The following is a 25,333-nucleotide window of genomic DNA, read 5'->3' on the forward strand; positions in this document are numbered from 1 at the left end:
GTGGAACAATCTTCCTTATAACATTGCTTCCGAGTCAGATCAAGAAAAATTTTGTTATCTCCTACACGAGCATTTTTCATAATAGCACTTACAAATCACTTTATTTTGTCTCTTTTACTAGGCAATGTGCTACGAACTTCTTGCGATGTTTTTATTTCTATTGATGCATTGCTATCTCGCTCTTATCAATTGGTATTTTATGCTGCGTCATGTGTTCACTTGTATGCCTTGTATATATTATTGCTTTCTTTTGCGTCTTTTTCATGAAATTTCCCTTGAAGCATTGTATTCCTGATCTGTTCATTTTTCCTGTATTGTACTTTCTAGTATTAGTGCCTTATGTTAATTTTACTCGTGTTTTTTTCCTTGAAGTGTGCCTTTGTGGCATTTTATTACTTCAGTTTTTCCTTTTTCATGTTTTGATTTTTCCAGTAATGTTGAAGAGCCCTGCATTGGAAAGTATCTTTTGTACCATACTTTAGAAGGCTGCTTACTCTATTTTTTTTCATGCCTTTGATTTGGTAACCCTCCTTACACAATGCCCCCATAGGGCCTGTAAGGTATTTTAAATAAAATAAAAAATATCAGTGTGTTTCAGCCTCAACTTGACAAGACTTCTCAGTGATGAATTCAACACAGTTGAAAGTTTGTTGCACTGTCAGAAAAATAAAATTCAATGTTATTTCCATCTTGTATGTGGCAAAGTAAGGTTTGCTGCACAAGTTTGGAGACAGTCAGGATGATTCCTATAATAGAGCTATAAGTACATAAAATTTCAATGTTGTTGTTACAGCAAAAACAGACCAAACCTTACACACCTTTTGTTACAATTTCTCTTTTTCTTAATATGCCCTGTTTGTATGCTTCTTGAGCAACAAATTGACTTTGTTAAACTCAGCAACTGGTCTTGCAACATTCTGTATGAAGACAGAACAAAACAGATCAAAAGTAAATTAGAAAACAAGCTCACTGTAAAATACAGCTACTGACTGACCTTTTGAACATATTCATAACAGTACCTTTACACTCCCGAAAGAGTCAGTATGTACTGACAATTGAAAGTTCATATGTCATACATCCTGTCCAATTTTTCAGGCATGATTTGTTCAATATAGCAAGAGACCAGAAAGATTCAGATAGCACTTTTGTCTTTTGTGAGTCATAAACACGCTAGTTGTCACTATGCCTCACTAGTGGCACTATGTACTACCAGCCAACAGCAACTGAGCTAGAGATTAAGCCCACGTAATCAACTAGAAATCAACAGCCAATCAGCTGACAGTGGCGAGTGCTGAATCGGAACTAGCTTGCATGGGAGCAGTTCTCAGTCCGTCCTCAAGTGCAACGCATATAGTAACAGCAAATAGCTGGCAAAGTATTATACAGTGAAACTTGCATTGCTTCAAGCAGTATCGATGGCAGTAAACATTTGCAGCAGTATGTGAACAATGTGCACATCATTTACATATGAGGCAGGGCCTTATATGTCAGCTTCCAATACAACAATACTTTGGCCTAAGCCCTTTCTAAGCTCAAGACAAGGGAGAGTTGGAAAACAAAAGCCCAGCCCATAGGTTAGGCAGTACAAGGCCTTGAGTCAGAGCACATTTAGAAATGGGCAAAAGTAGAAATAGCCACTGTAGAACAAAAATATTTAATAGGCAGATTAATTATTCAAGAAGAAATCTTGACGAAGTGCAGAACTTTGTTTCATGGACAAAGATTGTTGTTATCATACCTGCAATAAGTTACCGTAATACTCATAGTTGTGAAAGCACCTGTTTTCATAGCTCACTTGGCTAAATTTGATAGCAAGTTGGGGCTGCATTCTCGGTTGCTATGGTATGGTGGAGCTACTACTAAAAAGGCATAAATCTAGAATACAGCCTATAGGTCATGTTCTCACCCCGATAACGCTATGCAGCAGCATATTGAAATCACTAGCATTGCATTCTAGAAGGCTGGGTGTCACATGCAATTCCCATCCCAAGGAGCACATTTTGGCAGTAAAATTGGTCCATTTCAGGCATTGCTTCAACGTAAGAGCCCTGCAACACAACTCTACCTGCACATATCCTGTTGGAAAGCATGCAACTGCCCCGTGAACTGACAGCCACCTGCCCGACATTAAAGCCATTGGTTTGTCAGCGTTGCTTATTGCTTTTGTCACCAATTAACAGTGTTTATGAGTGTTGCTTTCTTTTATTAACACTTAAGATATTAGGAATAACTTGCATGTTCTTCAGGACTTTTCATCAGCAGAACAGGCCTTCCTAAGAAGCAAGGACTACTAGCCATCGTTGCTATGATAATACGATTGCAAAACCACAGTGCTCTGCTATGGCCAGACTTGCATGCAATGAATTTCATGCGATTACTTGCAATCAAGCATATTTTTAGTAATTTTTTAACTGATATGTTATATATTGTACATGGTAACATGCACTAATTTAGCTGTGTTCATCAGCAACCACGCAATATTGACGAGACATGCTGCAACAAGCGATGCCAGCTTTGGGCACACAAATAAATAAATCTGGCCACACTCGAAGTGCATGCACAGCAGCAGCTTGCCAATGCTATGATGAATGTAGCCCTCACCACTTTTCACTGTACTTCATTCACAACAGCATTAAAGGGTATGCCGAGTACAATGCAATTGTGGATTTTTCCAGTGAACTTTTGGGAGAAGTTGCAGGGTGCATCTCTTCAACAGCACTCCTATTGCAGAACCTTTTTATTCTCAATCCCCTGCCTTTTCATCACGAGCACTATGGATGTTTGTCATGGTAGAAATACAACATGCTTCTTACCACAGTTTACCTTCAGCCCACAAAGTGCTACTACTACTACCGACATGCTTTGCAGCAGCGGTGGCGTAGTGAAACTCATTGTGAAATCAGTCTACTTGGCAGTAACTAGCATGCCTGTGGTCATGTTACACAGCAGCATCATGGATATTCATGTTCAGACAGGCAAGCCTGGGCGCTCATCTTGACACCAGGTCATGTGGCCTGTATCGCTGTCACCTCATTGGGTCTTGATGCTACACCAGTACTGCAATGTCATAATGCTCGTGTTTCACAAGTTTCCACTTTGCTTTTTCCATTCTCAACGAAAGTTCTTGATGTTGGTTCATTAACTGGCCCCATCTGTGCCTCAAACTATCAGACACAGGTGTTCAAGGTGTTCCCCCTTCTCTCCAGTATGTACATTGAGAGAGTTTTTAGTGTTGCTGCTGAGGTTTTCATAATGACAGAGGACGACCGCTGAAAATGTAACGTGTAAGGAGCAGAAGAGAATGCATAAAGAGCTAGGCCAGCTTGTTCTATTCACTGTATTTATGTAATTTCTGTAAAGGTTGAGAAAACTAAAGTAACAATGATAAGTTGCTTTTAGTTACTGCTCGGTTACTTTCGTGGTGTAGTAATTTGTCACTGTAATCAGTTACATCTTTAATTGTAAATTATAATCAGTTACTTTTTTTCTGTAGCATGTACATGTCTGGATATGGCGTTTATGCTAACATCTGGTAAGCTTCAACAAAAGCAAGTGGGGTCATGTGTCACATTCTTGTTGCAGGCTCTGCCAATATGTAAATAGGCACAAATAATTGCTCGCATGGTGCTATGGATCTCCAAAGTCCAAGACAAATTATCTGGGTAGGGTAGTGGAATAAGCTGGCAGTTAAAATTATCTTTAAAATTTGCATTGCATATGGCAGGACTGCAGAATTTCTGAGTTATATTCACAATTTCAAAGAAACCACCACTGTTAGCTGCAGCATGGTTTCTGCTAAAATATAAATATATCTCTTTGGAGCAATAAATGCAAAGAATCTGCAGCATTGCCAGTGCCTTTCCTTTTCTATGTATGCCTATTGCATACATAGGAAAGAACTACACAGTCAATAGTGGGACATTATCATGGCTACAGTGATCCCACAAAAGCAAACAGAAAGCACACATACCAGATACTGCTGCAAAAGTGTGCATGCAGACAGAGGGTTTCTTACCTGTGCTACCATTAACTTGCAGTCACAGCATATATGTGATTCATGCATGTTGCCACATCAGATAATTATAGATAATTATAGATCATTATAGAACTAACTGCTTGCCATTTGATTTAAAACACAGCCCGTCAACAAAATTTTATTAAGATTAAACTTGTGAACTGCCTGATTTTTCTGAAACTTTTGTGATTCTTGTGATCCTTTCATTGCTCAAAAAAGTCAGTCACTACCATCCGCCTGCATTCCCCGCCTAGTTTGCTCCTTCTCTAGACCACCCATATAGTTAAAAAATCTGTGCTAAGAAAAAGTAATGATTATATTTCAATGCTATTCCTTTTCGTGCTTGGTCAATGGTTCAAGAAGAGCTCGGTCCACATAAGCACCAGAGTTTGCTGGCCGTGAGGGTAAACCTTAAGCAAAAGGAGCCTTTACCCTAAACCGGCCCTGGTCACATTACCCATAAAGCACATTTGCTAGCTCTGAAAATAGACATCGTAAGGGGAATTAGAGCACATTGCATTGGCAAAAACGCAAACTGAAAAGAAATTACACATCTCTAAGGCAATGGCGTCCAGGAGGGCAAAGACAACATAAATTCTCATATCAATATACTATACACTCCTGCAACAAGCCAGACATATACATAATGATTGATAGAGATGGATGAATCATCATCATCAGCGTGGTTACGCCCACTGCAGGGCAAAGGCCTCTCCCATACTTCTCCAACTACCCCGGTCCTGTACTAATTGTGGCCATGTTGTCCCTGCAAACTTCTTAATCTCATCCGCCCACCTAACTTTCTGCCGCCCCCTGCTACGCTTCCCTTCCCTCGGAATCCAGTCGGTAACCCTTAATGACCATCGGTTATCTTCCCTCTTCATTACATGTCCTGCCCATGCCCATTTCTTTTTCTTGATTTCAACTAAGATGTCATTAACTCGCGTTTGTTCCCTCACCCAATCTGCTCTTTTCTTATCCATTAACGTTACACCAATAATTCTTCTTTCCATAGCTCGTTGCGTTGTCCTCAATTTAAGTAGAACCCTTTTCGTAAGCCTCCAGGTTTCTGCCCCGTACGTGAGTACTGGTAAGAGACAGCTGTTATATACTTTCTCTTGAGGGATAATGGCAACCTGCTGCTCATGATCTGAGAATGCCTGCCAAACGCACCCTAGCCTATTCTTGTTCTTCTGATTATTTCAGTATCATGATCCGGATCTGCGGTCACTACCTGCCCTAAGTAGACGTATTCCCTTACCACTTCCAGTGCCTCGTTACCTGTCGTAAACTGCTGTTCTCTTCTGAGACTGTTAAACATTATTTTAGTTTTCTGTAGATTAATTTTTAGACCCACCCTTCTGCTTTGCCTCTCCAGGTCAGTGAGCATGCATTGCAATTGGTCCCCTGAGTTAGTAAGCAAGGCAATATCATCAGCGAATCGCAAGTTACTGAGGTATTCTCCATTAACTCTTATCCCCAATTCTTCCCAATCTAGGTTTCTGAATACCTCCTGTAAACACGCTGTGAATAGCATCGGAGAGATCGTATCTCCCTGCCTGACGCCTTTCTTTATTGGGATTTTGTTGCTTTGAGATGAATGGATAGATGGATGAATAACGACTTCCAATTTTTCAATGGCATGAGTTGCTCACAGAAAGCTGTCAGCACTCAATACCACAATCTAAAAGTTTCATGAATGAATTAATCACATAGTTTTCAAAACAGGGAGTGTGAAAGGCTCAAGCACACAGGGATATAAGAGCGGTGGGGGGTGAGCAGGAGAAGTGAGCAGTTGCATTTTGTGTAGAGTTAAGCGTGGTGCACCCCCACATGAGCTTCTGAAACCAATAAAGAATTCTGGACTAATTGGTGCAGGAATACTGCGGCAAACAGCCTGCAAATACGGACATATTGCTGAAATGTCATGTATGCAGCCCTAGGCTGTATGCTGCAGCAGCTTATCACAGCACTTTTCGCAAACCTGCTCAAGGAGTTGGAAGAATTACGCTTCAGAATTGCCAGTAATAGAGCCGCAATGCCCTGCCCAAAGTGAGTTAAGCACAAGGCATGTTTCTGCATCATCTTGGCAGACAGTGAGTGGTGGCAAGTAACTGCATGCATAGCCAATTACAAAGCATGACAAAATGCGGTAGAGCTCCAGGTATGGATTTACACTACAATCCTGCCACACCATAGAGTAGAGAAGCCTCAATTTTTACAGTTTTTATTAAATCCTTTGCACTTGTATAGCCTTTTAATGAGAGAGAAGCACATAAGGAAAAACCAGAGTAATCACAATCAAGCCAAAAATGGTACAGAGCTGAATGAGGACTGCGTCAATAACCAGTCTTTTTCTAAACATGAACATTTTCTTGGGCAAACAAAACATAAAATAACAACAACAAAAAAAAAAGGCCAAAGTACCAGTTAAATTTTTTTTTTTCATGCAAGTCAAGTGACAACCACTTAGTACTCATTAAAAAGTTTCATATTGCAAATTGGGTGCGCTATTTAGACAAAACACACGTTCAAAAAAGTGAGCTCTATCTGAAAATAAGTATGAGATAAAAAATAATGCTTACAACGAAATAAAGGAACCCAAAAAGTAACAATACATTTTCATGTGTCCCTTGCTTAAACAAAATTTATGTAACAAAAAAGCTTGTCACCCTCCAAGTTGCACGTAATAAAGCTCATCATTAGCACAAACATAGTAAAAGGTAAAGGGATGCCTATGGTAAAACATGGGTGCTCTGATAGCAACAAAAACTGTTATAAAAGAATTGAGTATCACAGCACTACAAAATGGCATTCAGGTTCTAAAAACTCAAAGAAAACTCACCACAATGTACATATAACAGCAACAAATTCACATAGCTGGCGACATGAAGGATATTAGAAAGCTGTGCTTATTTTTCCAATATACTCATTCACCAAGTTTCTACACAAAATGCTGCAAGTTTAGACAGCCCCATAATAGCTTGCAAGGTCTTCGATTTGGCCACAGAAATGCACAATTTCACATGATAGGGAACCATGACCACGAGAGAAATAATGACACCAACCTGGTACCAAACAGGAACCTCATGAACTGCAGCAAACAAAAAGGCGTTCTTAAATACCAGCACATATTCGGTGATTTCAATAGGTACAAAATGCCCTTTCACATCACTTGATTTTGATTTTTAATTTTTGTATTCGCATTTTTTAATTACAATTATTTTTATTTTTTTAATTTTTGGTACTGACGATTCATATTCATGCAACTGTGGAGACAACTAGGCATGATGGAGAAAAAAATCCTAAATGTCATCTCAATCTTCCCACACCGCAATTTCGGTGCCTCAGGTACACATGGCAAAATACTTCACTTACGTGACCACAGTTGCATGTTTTATCAACCAAACAAGTTTAACTTCACTTTACAATAGGCCAATTCAGTGTCCCTTCAATACCTGTACTTGAGCCCCAACACTAGTAAATGTTTACAGCTAACCATGCACATCTACAAGCACAAATGTAGCAGCACTATGTGCAGGCATGAGTTTTTAAGCCAATGTTGACATGCACAGTTTCGATCACACAGATATACACACAACTGATGGTTTTCAGATTGTGATGGTAACATTTACAAATTGGCTTTAAGCTCAAAAAGCCTTTTGTTGAGCATGTGCTGCCACATGCAATGTTTTTACAGATAGAAAGGTATATCGAGTTGAAGGCATCAGCAAATGTAAATTTTCACTTGAATCTGCACAGCTGATGTGTTCTGTACGAGTGTGACTGGGGCTGTATGCATAAAAGCACAGCCATTAGTCTTCCTTGTTTAGTACATTCACTCACAATACCAAACAATAAAAAGAAAGAACATGGCTAGCCGTTGCAAGAGATCATAAACATCACACTATATGGCTGCTCACAACCACAAAAAATATATATGTATATGTATATATATATGTACGTATGTATATAATTATATTTATGTACACATTCTTTGATCTTTTCTCCTGACAAACATAGGTCTGCAACAGCAGACAGCCCATGAACAACACTTTAGACAAACTACCACAGGCTTCTAGTAACATAATTTCACCACATTGATTTTTGTGACATGCATGTATGCATATCATTTATAAAACAAGCAAAGGTAAGAATGATTTTTACTAAAACCCGGAATCAATGGCTCAATGCTCTAAAATGACCTCTGTAAAAAATGTACATTGTATAGCAACACTGGGCCACTGTTCCTGAAGGGGATCTCACGAGTGCAAAAAGCACACAAACACTCATACACGCACACACACAACATGCTATGCTCACAAATGTACTCTCCCTATATTGTCTGAAGTCTGAATGGCACTACCCACCACAGTTAGGATAGGCAGGTGAAATCAACAGACGACCAGAGTTGAGTGAAACCACAGGTGCAACATGTGACATTGCACACATGAATAGGGTATCAGTAAGGCAGTGCCATTGCTTTCTGAGCACTACATTTAACACTTGACCTTTCCGTAACAAGGCAAGAACTGCTCACTGAATGCCAGATTGTGACACAGCTCCTAGCAATCATAGCATATCAGTGGCACCAAGCTTTGCGGTATTCCCATATGTTCGGTACACCAGCACTGCATGGCCGCTTAACAGTATTCACAATGATGACTTTGGTAGGGCAGCTCTTGCACCAGTTCCTTAGCGGCTTTAGCAAGAACACACACAACAGCCTAATACCAACACAGGTCATTCCAGCATCTCAGTTGGAGGAGACTTCCTAGGCAAGGTCCTCCTTAACTCTGTGGTACATGCTCAACGAAAGCAGCTCCAGCCAGAGGAAGCCAAAGAGGTCCTCGCTGAAGACAACCCAGTGACCCCGTGAGAAGGATGGGTTTGTGTAACCATGTCCAGCCACCTGGCCCAAGCCATGGTACCTGCACAGGCAGCAAACTGCACATCAGAACCTGGCATGCCTTACTAGCGAATTCGGACACAACACCAAAGCCATTAAGGCAATGAAGAGCCACAAGCCAGTCACCAGTGCATAATTAGATGGCTCGCTTCTCATAGGAAAAGTTGTAGTGGCCGCCCAAAGAAGTGTGCTGACAACAGTTCACTGATGACAGAGGGCGGTGGTGGGAATGCCGCCCACTGCTGCGGTTTACCGCCAACTCCTCCGGGTTTACCTCTAGCCTGTTTGAGGGAGTACTCAGCAATTAGATGGTAGACTTGCTCAATATTTCTTGTATTTTTCTTTTTTTGATCTTCAGATGTGTCTTTATTACGTGTGGAAAAGTTTGAAAGTGACGCAGAACGCAAGAAAAATTGCACTTTTCTAGTGCACGGTTGACATAGATCTGGTAGAAATCAGGTGTCAGGAGGTAGCATCGCATTGCAGAGTGCACGCCTTTCCAGCGACGTAATGACACCATTTTGAAACCATTGCAAAGAGGAGAGATCTTAGCTTCAGATAGCCACAGTGGCATATTTCACCATGCAGAAATAACAGCAAAATAAGCGAATGAAAAACGGAAAAAACTAGTGTCACAATTCATCACTGCTGCCAAGCGGACAGAGGAAACACTCGTATTGGCTGATGCAGATTTGAATCGTCGGCGTACATTTTGCCTCTGTTTCAACAGCGACGAGCTGTGCATTTCTTGGTCCCAGCGAAGTTTGGCGGTTGCTGTAGGATGTGTCGCTGGCTCGCGTTAGTTTCACTAATGCGTCCAAAATGCAAAATCGCTGAATATACAAATAAAAATGGCGGGAAGATGCCAGAAAAAGAGAGAGAGAGAGAGAGAGGTTTAGTTGTGTGTATAATCCCCCCACCCCAGTCACAATATGTCCACCACACAAAAATTTCTGAAGAGAACCCTGCATAAGCCCCAAAACTATTGTGGAGAACCTGAAACTCCACCAACACTATGCCAATGTTTAGCTGTATAAACTTTGTCCTGAAGGTAATTGGAAACAATACAGGGCTGAGCAATCCTTTAAAGCTGATCAACAGACCAATCTCGAGTTGCGCTGTGTCACCACTGCCACAGTGCACGCCGGTAGTTGTAGTACTCCGGCTGCATTGGCACATGAAGCGCGCATGAAATGCAGAATTCACCTAGCCTTTTTGATCATTTGCAACATTTTTTTATTAATGCATCGTGACGGCGCAGTAAAAGAATAAACTCTTACGTGTTTGTGTGCTGCAATAAATCTGAAAGAATGCCTTCAAGAGGAAGCTTTAGCTCGGGGCCAACTCCGATTTCCCGATTCAAATAGATGTGAAATGCAGATGCTGAACCGATTTGAAGGAAATTGGTTGCATTTGACACAGAAAGCCAAATTTTAGTGACTACAGGAAACAAAATTTCGATTTAGGGTTAGGCATCTTTTTACAAAACTCGCCAAAATTGGCAAGTTAAAAAAGAAATTGAAGTTCAGAGGTTATAAATGCTTACCTCTACACTGCAAATAGATATCACAGCTCTCTGAGCAGCACCGTTTAGAGCATCTAAAGCGCACCAATTTGATATATAAATTTACAGCTTATGTGAAACTGCTGAAATAATTACGAGGGTTGTGCAAAAAACGCCAGCTGTCCCAGCGTTCGATTTTGCAAACTTCGGGCAGCTTTGGGTTGTCTTGGGATCCCAGCCCACGTGACTTCCTATCAGGATCGGAACTAGCTGGCTGCAATCTGGCTGCCAGCAGGCTGCCAGAACTTCGAAAACCGAAGAGGCCCACTGACAGCACTGGGCCTTGCTCTGAGATTGCTCACTGACCTTCATGCTGCGCAGTTCTGCCAACAGATTAAGCCGCTCGTGCTGGTCTTTGTTGGTTGCGTCGAAGCCATTCCTGGCCGGTTTCTCAGCCTCGTTTGACTCACTGCTGAAATGGAAGATGGCTGATCTCCCCGCTGATCATCGGCAATGCACGACGACATTGATGGTGAAAAGAAGGCGTGCAACTATAGATTTTGAAATGAAGTGCTTCTAACCAGTGAGGCAATTGTCAAGAACGTGCTTACATCGGATAGCGATGACGGCAGCAATGACGCGGCAGGGTAAGCTGGCTTAACATTGATTTCGCGAGAGGCCCCACGGATGATTCAGTCCCTCCGGGGCTTCGTTTTCACAAGGGGCCTTCCGCTGCACTACACGGAGCACCTGGATTGCCTTGGAGAAGCATGTTGGCAAGCTTTGCGTAAAGCAAGCAAAGTTAATGGACATGGGGTTTTCTCGCGAAAGCCAGTGAGAAGTATGTGGCGAGATGATTGTGGCAATCTCGCCCCGGCATTTCTTCTGGATTTCTCAAGCTGTGAGGCTGCCGCGGCAACCTTCTCGCATTTTTTAAAAGGCCCCTTTTGACACCACCAAAGCGATGCCTCGGCGGAGCTCACATGTCACTTGCCGCCCGTGACTCCGCTTTGCTGTTATAGCAGTGCTATTTTTGAACGCCGACAGCCGCACCTTGTTACATGCGATCAGAGCACGCAGGGAGCAGAGTTAAACAGTTAACGAGTCAACACGATCAGCAGCCAGATGGAGGAAGGTGGTAGGGAGGGGCATGCCCCACCATTATGGTTTTCGCCCAACAGTTCTGCCAATCGCCATATTGATTTTTTTTTTCATGCAACCCAATTATAACAATTATCGGTTATAACAATGGAATTTTTGTGGCACTTGAATATTGTTATAAGTGGGTTTGACTGTATGTATATAGAACCTCCAGAACTAAAGCTTCCTCTTAAGCGTTTATATCCTTAGAAAAGACATGACGGCTGGCCACAGGAATGTGTGTTCAAGATTAGTAAGGCAGATAAAAAATGATTGTGTGGTAGTTTTATTTTCCTTCTTGAAAGATTGCTACGGCTCCTAGTGCATCTTGTAAAAATTTAGCGAAGGGTAAGAAGGCATGAAATGTGGCAATGAGGCATTTGTGCCACAGTGGAGGCAGTTATGCCTGCTGCTCTGGATGAGTCATGTGCACTGAAGTCTAAGCAGATTTCTTTAGTGAGAGAGGCAGTGACGAAATTCAACAATAGAAGATACCATTCAGACATTCTAGACACACGGAAAATTCAATCTGAAGCGCTGCTGATATGGCCAGTCACTTGCTTGCCACTTTATAGCACTAACCAAATCTTCGACCGTAGAATATATACTCAAATTGTAATATAACGGCTAGATAAGATGGTTTCTTGAACTCCTGGTGTTGTTTATAGGCAGCGCTTTGGCTGAAGGACCGCAAGTGCATGTTAGGAAGCATATCTCACGGCATATACAAATCGAAATCTCTCTGACACAACAAATAGTTGACTTCATGCTCGCATATCACTATTCTGTTCCCACCTATTCCCATCGATAGCCCACTGTCAATGGCTGCAAATTCATATTTTGCTGCTTTCCGAGTGCTCTCAGACAGTTAGTGCCAATTATTGGGGCATGGTCAGGGCGATGAGTGCTTGTAGTTTCCAAGATGGTGTCGGCGTCGCGCACTGCTCATGCACAGAAATGACGCATTTCTACCAATTCCAATACATCTGCAAGCAAGTTTTCGGACTTCGGAAGCAGCACTGATGCGGAAGAGAACTTTGGCTTGTCGGATTTTTGAAGAGAGTTTCACTTTCTTTGCCAAACCACTTCAAAGCTGCCGTGCACTGATATAAACATATCCCGCATGTTACGAATGCCACAGTCCTTATCTGCAGGGTGTTAACAACCTTTGGTCGGGATCCTTTGCCTGCGGTCGCGCAGTGAATTTCGAGCAAAAAGGCAGCCGAGAGTTGATCTTGGTATTGCGCTAGGGCTAGTCACTCGGGTTGACATTTTCTTTTATCTCTAGATAAGTTTTACACAGAAAAATGATGTTTGCGGGAATATTGCACAGATTCTTTGCGTTGAAAATTTATATTCTGAAAATTTAAAATTTTTTCTGTGTGAAGTGACATGACGTTTTTATAAACTTTTTCCTTAGAGTCCTTTTTTAAAATTCTTTTTAATGAACATGTTGTATGGGAATAGTACCGCTTAAAACAAAATTTCTTCTTCAGTATGATACCATACACTTCAGTATCAAGCTTGCCCTGTCAAAGGAAAAAAAGTATTTACTAGACTACCCAAAAAACTACTGCTTTTCCCACGGACAGGAAAGTGTTAATGAACGAAACAATTATTACACGTCTACACTTTTTGCAACGAACGAAAAGTATACAAGAAAGCATAACCAATGTTTCACATAATTGGAAGCAAGCAAATAAATCTGTCATTCCTATGAATAGCACATTCAATTGGCCGTTTCCCAGAATTCTTACACATCTTTAAAGTTGTTTACAAATCTAAGGTTTATCATGACAACAAACACTTTGTAACAAAATGTGTACCACAGCTTTGCTGTTTCATAAGACTATCAACGCGCTCGGAAACGACCAGTCAAACATGCCATAAGCTTACCACTTCCATGGGCCATGTAGCGTCTATGATATTAACAATTGTAAAAGCATGTTCATCCGGACAAACAAACATCCTCAGAAAAATTTCAACACATGCCAGTATATTGTGTTGCAATATGCGCACAGATTAGTTCCTCAATCGAGGCACTGATGAAATGTAAACACATGAGCACCACTGCTTCTATATACAAAATGTAGTAATTTGAGAATGTCAAGCACAAATATTATTGAACAGCTACAAAAAGTAAGGATAGTAGTTTTATTGGCCATATAAACTTGTGAACAGAGGCATACTAACTAAATTAACAAGCACGGTTTCATGTGCAAACAAGCAAACATTAAAAATTATGGGGTCTTAGGTGCCAAAACCACTATCTGATTATGAGGCACGCCGTAGTGGGGGACTCCGGAAATTTAGACCACCTGGGGTTCTTAACGTGCACCTAAATCTAAGTACACGGAACAAGCAAACATGAAGACCCTTGATGACCGCGGAAACTCGCTGTCAAAACGCTGGAGTGAGGATGCGAGCGAATTGACCTTCATGCTGCATCTAGCATCAATGTGAACTAAATCACGGAAACACAGTGCACGGTGGACTCTGTCCCTGTCACAGATGGCTTTCAAGATACAGTGGCTCGGAGTAGAATCCTCCCCCCTCCACCCGGAGCGTTGCGCGCAACAGTAGACAGAAGACAGTGAGCCACGATCACCGGCTCGCCCTTGCATGCTTTCACTCGCATATACAGCATACAGCGAGCGGTGACGATTTTGTCGCCCTTGGACTTTATACGGAACCTCACAGCGACGGCAGAAATGTGCCTGGAGTGTCCATATAATTGGTATCGCAATAAATTTTTCTTAGCTAAGTATTGTTAAAATGTTCATCTACACAATCTGCATGCTCTAATAACAATTTACTGTAGGCCTGTACAACCAGGTGCTAGAGTGCATGGTGGCTCCTGCATTCCTATTGAAAAGATTCTATGGTTTCGGGAGCTCACTTGCAATGCAGCAATATGCACAAAGAAGAGAACACCGCTGTGATGTAGAGCTCTAACACACTGTTGACCCTCTGAAAAGACTAGAAGGATTCATCCATGCATTGAAGTGAGTATAGGCACTGAATACAGAGGCGAAGTAAAATCATGAAAGAAATGCTTATGCAATTGCACTGAGGTCAATTTTATTGCTTTGAAGGCTCATTGCCTGCACAGGCACTTCCCTGTTGAGTGCTCATGGTCGAGCCTCTGTAGGGCCCCTTCAAGGATATTGCTGAATTGACGTATTCATTTTAAAATCCTCTATTGTCACTCTCTACAAATCAGAACCTAGTTTATGCCTCGTTTAGTTCACCAAGGAGACTGTGGAAGCCAAGAACTACATGTGTGCCTTGTATTGCACATGAATATGGGCAGAAAATGGTAATTCAGGAATTCATTTAAAGATTCATATTTAACCCACACACTTCAAACTTTTGATGCATATTGCCCATAACAGGGTGCTTATTCATTCCAAATCAAGAATTCCCAACACTTTTGGTTCCCCAAGACAGTGGGAAAACTTTGTAAGTGTTTGATGTATAACACCTCTGAACAGGCAGAAAAACATTTACAATTTAGCATCTAATCAGCACCCACACGTCATAATTAGACCCTTAACATGTCCCTCATGTCTGCCAAGTATAAACTCTGAATAATCTAGTTATCTCAAGACACCGCAAGACACATATTTTCGAGTGCTTCCATACAGAGGCACTAAACTCTTTGCTGTAAAACACAGCCCAGCAAAAAGTTATTAGATTGGTTCAGTGCAATGCTTCAGCATGAAACTGTAAGCTGAGTTAAAGCAGTCTTTTAACTAAATGCAGTTATTGTGAGTTCACTCTGACTCATTCATCGCTTGGATGTGCCTAGACATATCCTGGCATCCTCGCTCATTGCCTGTAACTGCTCGTAATGGCTGCCACTATGATTCACCTACATTTGCTCACCTACATTTGCTCATTTTTTATGTGCATGCCAACTCAGCTAACCCTCAACAACATTGGCACTTGAATGCAGTAGCAATTTCTGAATTTTTATGGCACGCATAATGCCCGAGAGTGACACCGTATGAACTCTGCAGTTTATGAGGTCAATATATGCGACATGATGTGTATGAATGCATAACTGTACCTTTACCACTCAAACAATGGCACGGCAGCGACATGGCACTGCTCGCCGTTTGTATAGCTGTCAAGGAAGTTGCGAGAGCGGCACTGCTAGATCCAGCGACCATCACTCGGGAGAGGTTTTCTGGTGGAGCTATGGAACTGAGCTGGTTCTAGTAATGTTGTGTCACACTGCAGTCCTTTTTACCATCCTTGTCCATTATCCCCATGACCTTATACTTGGGCTCTTATTTCTCGGCGCATTTCGCCCCTCACTGATTGCTCTGCCTGCACCCTCTAACTCAAACTTCCTGCTCCTTCCCGATTTTCTTGTCAAGCCCTTGAGCAATCTCAGTACTACCGGCTTTGTCCACCTGCCTGCTTAAGCCGAAATGTTCGTCTAGTTTTTCTCCTCTTCTGCCATGCCCAATAGTCACTATCCAAGTTGCAGACTGGTCACTTCGGAGTTGGAATGATTCTGGAATCATTCCACATTTTTAACCACCTGGAATGGAATAGGAATGGAATGATGACACCAGTCGGACAGATGGAATGGGAATGGAATGGGAACCTGAGATTCTAGAATGGAGTTCCAATGGAATGGGCACATAGTCCTGGACTGCTAAATGTTGATTTTAAGCGAGACTACAAAACTGGTAAATTTGCCATTCAGACTAAACTAGACTTGGCCAATATACTGTATTTCTCCTACGAGCTCTTTCAGTACCTACCTATAGATGCTTACCTCTGCCACAGTAATTGTAAGCAACATGGTATTCTGCACATTCTAATCTTCTGAAAACCCAGAAACCTTTCTGTGTTACAAGGTTGAAGTGCGTTTATATATAAAGCAACTTCTAATTGTCAAGAATGATTCAGTTTAGTGAGAGCACACTTGACCTATGACACAAGGATGGAGGCCAAGAACGACGTCGTAAATGGTTGCACCCTGTGTGTGTCCACGGTGATTTGGAATGCGTGCCATGTTTTTTTGCCCATTGCCGAATATCCAGAAATAGCAATAAACCGAGGTCAGAGAAGTGTCCTGGAAAACATGGTGCCCGTTAAAAGCCAGTAAAAGTGAAAAAAAGATAGTCCTGCTAAACATATCAATGCGTTTCGCTTTTATGTGTTAGGCATCAAAGTGACAGAATAATCTACAGCTGGATGCATGGCACGCACAATGGTGTGAGATTTGGAACTTTGCTTTAGTTGAATAAAAATAATTTCTGAAGAATTGAAGATGGTTAGAAATACTGGGTTTTCTTTAGAAGGCAAGCCTTGCTTGTATTGCAATGTGTGATGTGGCCGTGAACTGCTCAACACGTGAGCAGCTAAAGTGAAGCTGGGTTCAGCAGCCGTAAGCAGGCAGCTGTAGGCTAGTTTTTGAAAAAATTGTACACTATGATGTGAGAAATTAGCGTCACGTTTGGCTTAATTTTAAATTGAAGAAAAACTGCAAAAACATGACAAAGTGTAATTTCACTTGCGAAAGCCTCAATGAATACAGACATTTTTTTTATTATTATGGTTTCCAAAAAGCCTAAAGAGTGAGCCCTTGCTCCGTCTCTGCTTTTTTCATGTAGGGACTAGGAAGGTACTTCGAAAGAGCAGACCACATGACAGGCCGTCACCACAAACTGACATGTTTTGGAGATTTCTTGATCACAAGTAGAGCTGAATATATTTTGCAATCACATCACATATTCGCGACTTCCAACCTGCACAGCTAACATCTGTTTGTTGATGCTATTTGACAAGCAAGACAATAAAATTAATGTACAGTCGAATCTCGTTAATTCGAACATCCGGTTTATTCAAACTGACGCTGTACTCCCGTCAAAGTTATGTGTATTCCAATGGGTGAAAACGCCCGGTAATTCGAACGCGCAAGCATTTGTGATGGTTAATTTGAACATACCGCACTCCAAGAATATTCTCAGAAGTACGCCAAATCACGCAGCGGCGCCTCCGACCAGCATAGAGGAAAAGCTTCCCTTAACACTGCGCACGAAGAAAAACGTGGTGGAAATGTCACCCTCTCTCAAATGGTAAGGTCGCCGTTTCTGCATCACGCTGCAATGCTCCAGCCGCACTAGCAGCAAAATGCGTGCTGCAGGATGGATCGGTCCTGGGCCGATATTTCCCGGCTCGCCGCGGTGGCAAGCGAGCCGCGAGTGGTGGACACTGACAAGAATGGCCCCTACAGTGACGTACTTGCAGGAGACTGGTGTCATGTGGATCTGTCCGATCACTCTATTCGTACTCATGTCTGGATTCAGCCGGACCGCTTGTTTCGCACTGTCATCTGCTTGTGTCAGCTCTCGCTCACACTTGTTTTGGTTGGCTTGGTTTGGTCTCTTCGCGCTTGTTTCTTTACAATGACACGTCTAATCAGAGACGTCCCGATGAAAAGGAAAAAGCATGCGAGCATGCAGACGGAAGCAACGGTAACAGTGGAGGCCCAGTTCGGCCTCGGCAACTCCGCTGCTTCGGTGGCAGAGGAAAGTAGCACCAGCCATCAACCTGGCAGGAAAGCAAATCCACTTCCCTTCCGCCCTTCCTTGCAAATATGTTCTACTCGCCCTGCCTCTCAACTCCCTCATAACTTCCTCACCTTCGACTGCATCGGTGCCGCCAGCCCTGCCGGCCCGGCGCCAGCTTTCTCCTTGAAGTTTCGTTTTCTGCCGTTATCGGGAAGCGAGCGTTGGCTAGTGTGGTCAGTTTTGTGGCCCTCCCTCGCTGTGTGCTTGCGCACCACGATATTTCATGACTCGCATCACTTGTGTATCGTGTTATGGTGCCCGAATACTTCGAGAACGAGTCCTTCTTTTAATTCGAACTTCTATTAATCAGGACAAATTTTCAGGCCCCTGCGACTTCGAATTATCAATATTAGACTGTATAATAATATTTTTTGCATTTCTCCGTCTAGTCCTATTACATGTGTGATTGTCTTGAGTACTCACCTTGTGTATGTGGTTGTGAAATAAGGTCCCTCAAGTATGGGTACTGTATTGACCACACGCACGTCCACTAGCAGGAACAGGCACGTGCTCTACCTACCAAATGTTTGTGCAATGCTTCTCTTGAGGGCTCATGATTGTTTTCACAGAACATGGGAGATTGTTTCCAAAACCAAAATTGACAAAAGGCTCCTTTTAGAAACAGTAGACAATAGGGACATTACAGGCAACATCGCACTGCACAAATGGCAGGACATAAAGCATGTTTCTAGAGCGAAAAAAAATTTTGCAACATTATTTCTATCGTTCTTAAAACTTAATAAAGATGTTTTTGGTTACGAGTCATGCAACTGCAAGTAGTGAACAATTATACAGGGTGTTATTTTTTTTTACTGCACCAAATTTTTTAAGCTTGCCTGTGGCAGATAGCACAATTATAACCCTTGATCACTCGATGAGGCGGCCCATTACTACTACAAGAAAACAAAATGCTTCATTAACTAAGTAGCATAACTATGATAATTAACTTTTTAATTAATTCATTTACACCATATTTCAATCTACAGATTGCAGCTAGTGAGTATACAAAGCATACTGACTTGAAACGAATTATCAGAACTATGCCGATTTCGAAATAATCATTTTCAATGTGTCCGACAAAATGCATTGGTTCCAGTAACTTTTGTGCTTCAATGCATAAAACAGTGTTTTCTTAAAAGAGTAAATGGAACAACAGTACATCCTTACTGCAAGTTTGACAGTACATATCTCAAAACCAGTGCCATCCGCAGAAGTGTGCTTCTTGATGCAAGGTGCAAAAGACCTCTTCGCCAAATTAATTTGCAAACTGCCCAAGACCGTCACGGAATTTGCAACTGAAGTCACAGCTATCGAGAAGACCCTGGAAATGCACACAAGGCAATATAATCGCCAAGTGCTCATGCCAAAATGCAAAATCCAAGCACTAGGCTCTGATGACATAAGAGATACCATCAGGGCCATTGTGTGCGAAGAACTGCGCAAGATGTTCCCTTCGTCACAGCCTCAGGTGGCCTCAATCACTGACACGTCACAGAGGAACTTCAACGTTCACTTGGAGTTTACAAGGTGCAGCCCGAATCATAGCAGCCCCTGCCGGAAGTGATGACTTACACCGCCACCTCTCGCCGTCATGTTCTCCCGCCGCGCCAGTGCCAGGGCCCCGTAATGCCGCAATTCCACCGCCAGCTTGCCCATCTATAAGCCCACGCAACACGCCTAGGAAAATGGGCATTTTTTGTGCCCCCCGACTACTGCCAGCTATGCTACTACTGTGGAGAAGTGGCCCAAGTCTACTGCCGGTGCCCATATTACGAAATGGAGCTACGAGGGTTTTCTGCCAATGTTCTGGGTCCACAGCTCAGTGAACAACGTCGTGAGGTCACCGACTACATCGCCGCCACTGAGTGGAACAACTCAATGATCTTCCTGATTGGCGTCACCAGGTCGCCACATCTCCCCACATTACACTGACCCAACCCGTGTCTGGTTCATTAGACCTTATCCAGAAAACTGAAAGTCGCAACTGATGAAGGTGCAGTTGCCATTCGCCGAAATGCTGAAAATTCTCTGCCACTGCCACCGACGTGGCAAGACATATTGACAAAGCCACAATAACACACTGCCATCCAGACAATGCCTTGAAGCCAAGAAAATGGTGCCTAAAGAAGATTTCATGACATTATGAAACAGCAGCGGGCTGATGCAACGCAGCTGTGACACGATGCCATGCCCTAACTGCAGTGCAAGACACTCGGAACCACTGACCTCAACGTGCTTCTCAACGGTCACAACATTACAGCTCTATTGGAGACAGGAGCTGACTACTCTGCAATCAGTGGATCCTTCGCTGCCAAGTTAAAGAAAGTTAAGGCTGCATGGGACGTCCTTTAAACCCGCACAACTGGAGATCACCTCAAACACCTATGGGAATCTGTACGGCCAGACTAACAGTTGATGACCAGACTTACCCTGTGACCTTTGTTATTCGGCAACAATGCTCGTGAGATGTAACTGTCAGCATGGACTTTCCAAGCCAACACAACAGAGTCATCAACCTGAAGTCCAAGTTGATAATTCTAACTACAGAGCAAGCAGTACCACTGGAGAGGACTCTCAGGCATTGTGCCCTAAGTGTAGTTGAAGATGAAGTCAGTATCCCACCTCAGGCCAGCATTATCATTTCCGTCAGCGCAGAAGCAACCGTAAACATGAAAGTAATCATCGAGAATGACCAACAGAAGCTGCTCGACCATGAAATCAGCATCACAAGGGGTACTGTTCAGTTGCATGAAGGAAAAGTGCAGGTAATGACAAACTTTAGCCAGGAGTATAAACACCTGAATAAGGCCACGCAAATTGCATACACTGAAGAAGTTGCTGCCGTCAGCAATGCATTTGTCCTCTTGGATTATTGCCCACCTACTTCAATGATCGAAGTTTCTGAACCAGCTTTTGATATTAATCCGAGTGTTCTTAGGCACAACCAAGAACAGATCAAAGGCCTCCTCAAGTAATACAAGGATTACTTTTCGTCATCATCAAGGATTCGACAAACACCCAATAGCAAAGCATTGCATAATAACTGAAGAATGCGCTCAAACACTACGTCAAAGCCCTACCGAATTTCAACACGAGGAAGAGGTACTTTAAGGCAACGAGTCAACGAAATGCTGCACAATGAAATAATCCAGCTGTTGAAAAGACCAAGGGCACTTCCTGTTATCTTGGTGAAGAAGGATGCAACTCTGTTTTTGTGTCTATTATCGTAGCCTCAATAGTCACAAAAAAGGACGCATACCCCCTCCCACATATAGACGACATGCTAGACCGAATCCGCAACACAAAATGTTTAGGAATGTGCGAATATCAAGATCTCTGAATACAAATAGAATATGAATACTTAGCATAGAATATCAAATGGAATATTAAATAATGATATGCACATGCATTTATTAACAAGTTGGTTTATTTGAACATGTCAGAACATAGCAATTACATTGTAATTGGTAAAAAAAATAAACTATTAAGTCTTTATAAGCCGGGATACTAAAAGACTGTATTTGGCTCAAGTTAGCCTTGGAAAATTGAGCAATTAGCGCTAGTTTGTTCTCACCAACCTCTGCCTTATTACATTGCATCAATTTCCAGTAAACTCAGGTATTTGACCCTGTACCAGTTGTCACTCGTTGCATTTGCTGTCAGGCAATAAGCTCAGGATTGGGGGTGGAACCTGCAAAAGAGTGCACTGTTGAGACTCGGAGTAGCGTTTAGGCAAGGAATCCCTCGTGCCATATGGATGAGTACGTCCGGGAGTAGGAGTGAAAGGGGTTTATTTTACATCATTTACAAATTGAAACAAGTCGTGAGATTCTAGTCAGCGCTCACATGTCTGCATACGTCAGGACACCTCAGCACACCCTTTCTCTGCACCAAAGGTCCGCTCTTTTAAAATGTCTTTCCTTCCTAGTTCCCTACACAATGGAATTTAATGATCTGGTTGCAGCCGATCTGAGGTGTCATATAATTCACAGAACTCCGCCTCCGATATCCAACCTTCGAAACAAGGACGAGACAACCCAGAAACAGATATTGTTTCTGTTCCTTCCACGAAACAGGTCACGCTCCTTTCACGAAAGTCTTCAACTGGGTTCCTTGCTCTACATGATGGTCATCTTGTCAAGGTCGGGTGATTAATCTTCACGCTCGTTACCACTTCCATGAAGGGCGGCGGACGCTGTTGATTCGAAGCGAGTCTCTTTGTTCGCCCGTCACAGTTGGTGTCGAGCACTGTTGCCATCTCAGCGGTGCTGATGAAAGGGGGCTGCCTTGGAGGAAACACCCAAAGAATGTGCACTGCTGATTTGGGGCGCAACAGCATCCTCGCTGTTTGCAAACCCATGCCCCTTCGTACTGAGAGACTGGGTTTCCTGCATAGCTTAGACAACCAGTGACTAAATGTGCTTTACAGGCAAAATTTTACCAGCAGTATTAAATTATTGCAAAATTCGGCACAAAATCCCACACTTTCTTAGATTAGATAGAAATAACTGCTAAGAACTATGTTTGCTCCCACACAGCCAGCAATATATTCGATTTGTTTCAAATATTCGTATCCAATCAAATATTCAAAAATTTTTGAATACTTAGTTTTCGAATCGAACATGAATATTAAAAGTATAATAGTATTCGATAATATTCGCACACTCCTAAAAATATTTTTTGTCAATGGATCTGAAGACTGGCTACTGGAAAACCGAAGCCGACAAAAGGGGCCAAGAAAATACAGTGTTTATTAGGCTGGACGGCCATTTCGAATTCAAGATCATGCCATTCAGCCTTTGCTCGGAACTTTCAACATTCCAACACGTGATGAACACGGTGCTGGTAGGCCTAAAATGGCAGGCGTGTCTCCTCTACTTGGAAGACACCATCATCTTTTCTGCAAACTTCGACAATCACATCAGCCAACTTGAACTGTACTAGAAGTGGTCAGGTCATCCAGACTCACACTGGAGCCCCAAACGTACTGCTTCGCATAAAAAAAGAGATTATGGGGTTTTACGTGTCAAAACCACTTTCTGATTATAAGGTACGCCGTAGTGGGGCACTCCGGAAATTTTGACCACCTGGGGTTCTTTAAAATGCACCTAAATCTAAGTACACGGGTGTTTTCTCATTTCGCCCCAACTGAAATGCAGCCGCCATGACAAGGATTCGATCCCGCGACCTCGTGCTCAGCAGCCCAACACTATAGCCACTAAGCAACCACGACAACTTCCGCATAAAAAAAAAGCTCCTGTTCCTGAGCCACATCATCAGCAAGTCCGAAGTCCGTTCCGGCCCACAGAAGGCAGCTGCTATAGCAAAATTCCCATAGCCAATCGACAAAAAGGAAGTGCGCAGATTTTTTGGCCTCTGTGCCTACTATAGTTGCTTTGTCAAACACTTTTGTTGCATCGCTGGCCACTGACTCGTCTCATAAAATCGGAAGTCGAGTTCAAGTGGGAAGGCACCGCTAGCCAAAGCATTCCAAAAGCTTAAATGACGCCTGCAGTCACCACCAGTACTCACCCACTTGAGAAGAAGATGCCGATACCAAAATCAACACTGACATAAGCAGCGTAGGCCTCGGGGCTGTCTTAGTCCAGAGGAAACATGTACTTGAAAGGGTCATATCTTACACTAATCAGTAGCTGTCGAAGGTCGAGGCCAATTGTTTTACGACAGAGAAGGAATGTCTTGCCACAAATTGGGCTACCACGAAATTTCACCTTACTTATTTGGAAGGCTATTCAAAGTTCTAAGCAACCATCACACTTTGTGTTGGCTAGCCAATTTATAGGACCCTTCAGGACGCCTAGCATGGTGGAGCCTCAGACTGCAAGAATTAGACATCACCGTTATGTTGTTTAGTTGTAGCGATTGACTACGACTGCGTTTTAGATGCAGCGGCAGGAAGCCACGAGTGACACACAATGTGGGAGAACGACTTTGCAGGCCACGAATGGTCTAGCCTTTATTTTACAGCAGTAGATGTAGGTGGCGCTAGTAACTATACATAACGCGCCCCTTTTTGTGTAATGATTATTGAAATGATAGACACAACACCCTACAAAGTTCAGTCCTTGTACTTCAACCTTCGCATTTTCGAAATTTTCCACCGGATTAAAACAAAAAGAAAAAAAAATCCGCGTGTTGATAAGATTGCATAAACAGGCCTGGAGTGCGGCCTTATCCCAGTGACCAGAACCGGCAATGCACTACCTCACCAGAGCAGGATTGGCCACCCTGGTGCAGTACTTGGCCACAACCTCCTATATGAATACAACAATCAAACCACGGCCCTCAGTCCCCAGCAGCTGCGAAGCAACTGACCACGGCGGCGGTCAGACCTGTGACGCAGCTGAGGGTGCTAAGAATACCTGGGTCCGAACAGGCCGCCATTGGAATCTGAACCTGGCAACGTTTAAGACTAGAATGTTATCTAGTGAGGCAAGTCTAGCAGTGCTATTGGAGGAATTAGAGGGCAGTAAATGGTATATAATAGGGCTCAGTGATGTTAGGAGGACAAAAGAAGCATATACAGTGCTAAAAAGCGGGCCCGTCCTGTGCTACCGGGGCTTAGCGGAGAGATGAGAACTAGGAGTCGGATTCCTGATTAATAAGGATATAGCTGGTAACATACAGGAATTATATAGCATTAACGAGAGGGTGGCAGGTCTTGTTGTAAAACTTAATAAGAGGTACAAATTGAAGGTCGTATAGGTCTACGCCCCTACACCCAGTCATGATGACCAGGAAGTCTAAAGCTTCTATGAAGACGTGGAATCGGCGATGAGTAAAGTCAAAACAAAATACACTATACTGATAGGCGACTTCAATGCCAGGGTAGGCAAGAAGCAGGCTGGAGACAAGTCAGTGGGGGAATATGGCATAGGCTCTAGGAATAGCAGGGGACAGCTATTAGAAGAGTTTGCGGAACAGAATAATATGCGGATAATGAATACCTTCTTCCGCAAGCGGGATAGACGAAAGTGGACGTGCAGGCGCCCGAATGGTGAGACCAGAAATGAAATACACTTTAAACTCTGCGCTAACCCTGGCATCATACAAGATGTGAACTGGCTTGGCAAGGTGCGCTGCAGTGACCATAGGATTGTAAGAACTCGAATTAGCCTAGACTTGAGGAGGGAACGGAAGAAACTGGTACA

At 42.8% G+C, this 25,333-nt stretch overlaps 1 protein-coding gene across 1 annotated transcript in view; it reads right to left on the bottom strand.

Annotated features, from left to right (window-relative positions):
* Positions 1-6,226: 6,226 nt before the first annotated feature.
* The window catches only part of LOC142559293 (F-box only protein 31-like), an 83,458-nt gene continuing 64,351 nt past the window's right edge, over positions 6,227-25,333 (bottom strand). Inside the window, exon 9 of the mRNA XM_075670913.1 lies at positions 6,227-8,946. Within this exon, the coding sequence (XP_075527028.1) occupies positions 8,790-8,946 (157 nt within the window). The 3' untranslated portion in view covers positions 6,227-8,789. The remainder of the gene's footprint in view (positions 8,947-25,333) is intronic.

This window comes from Dermacentor variabilis, chromosome 1, assembly GCF_050947875.1.
Source record: "Dermacentor variabilis isolate Ectoservices chromosome 1, ASM5094787v1, whole genome shotgun sequence".
NCBI lineage: Eukaryota > Metazoa > Arthropoda > Arachnida > Ixodida > Ixodidae > Dermacentor > Dermacentor variabilis.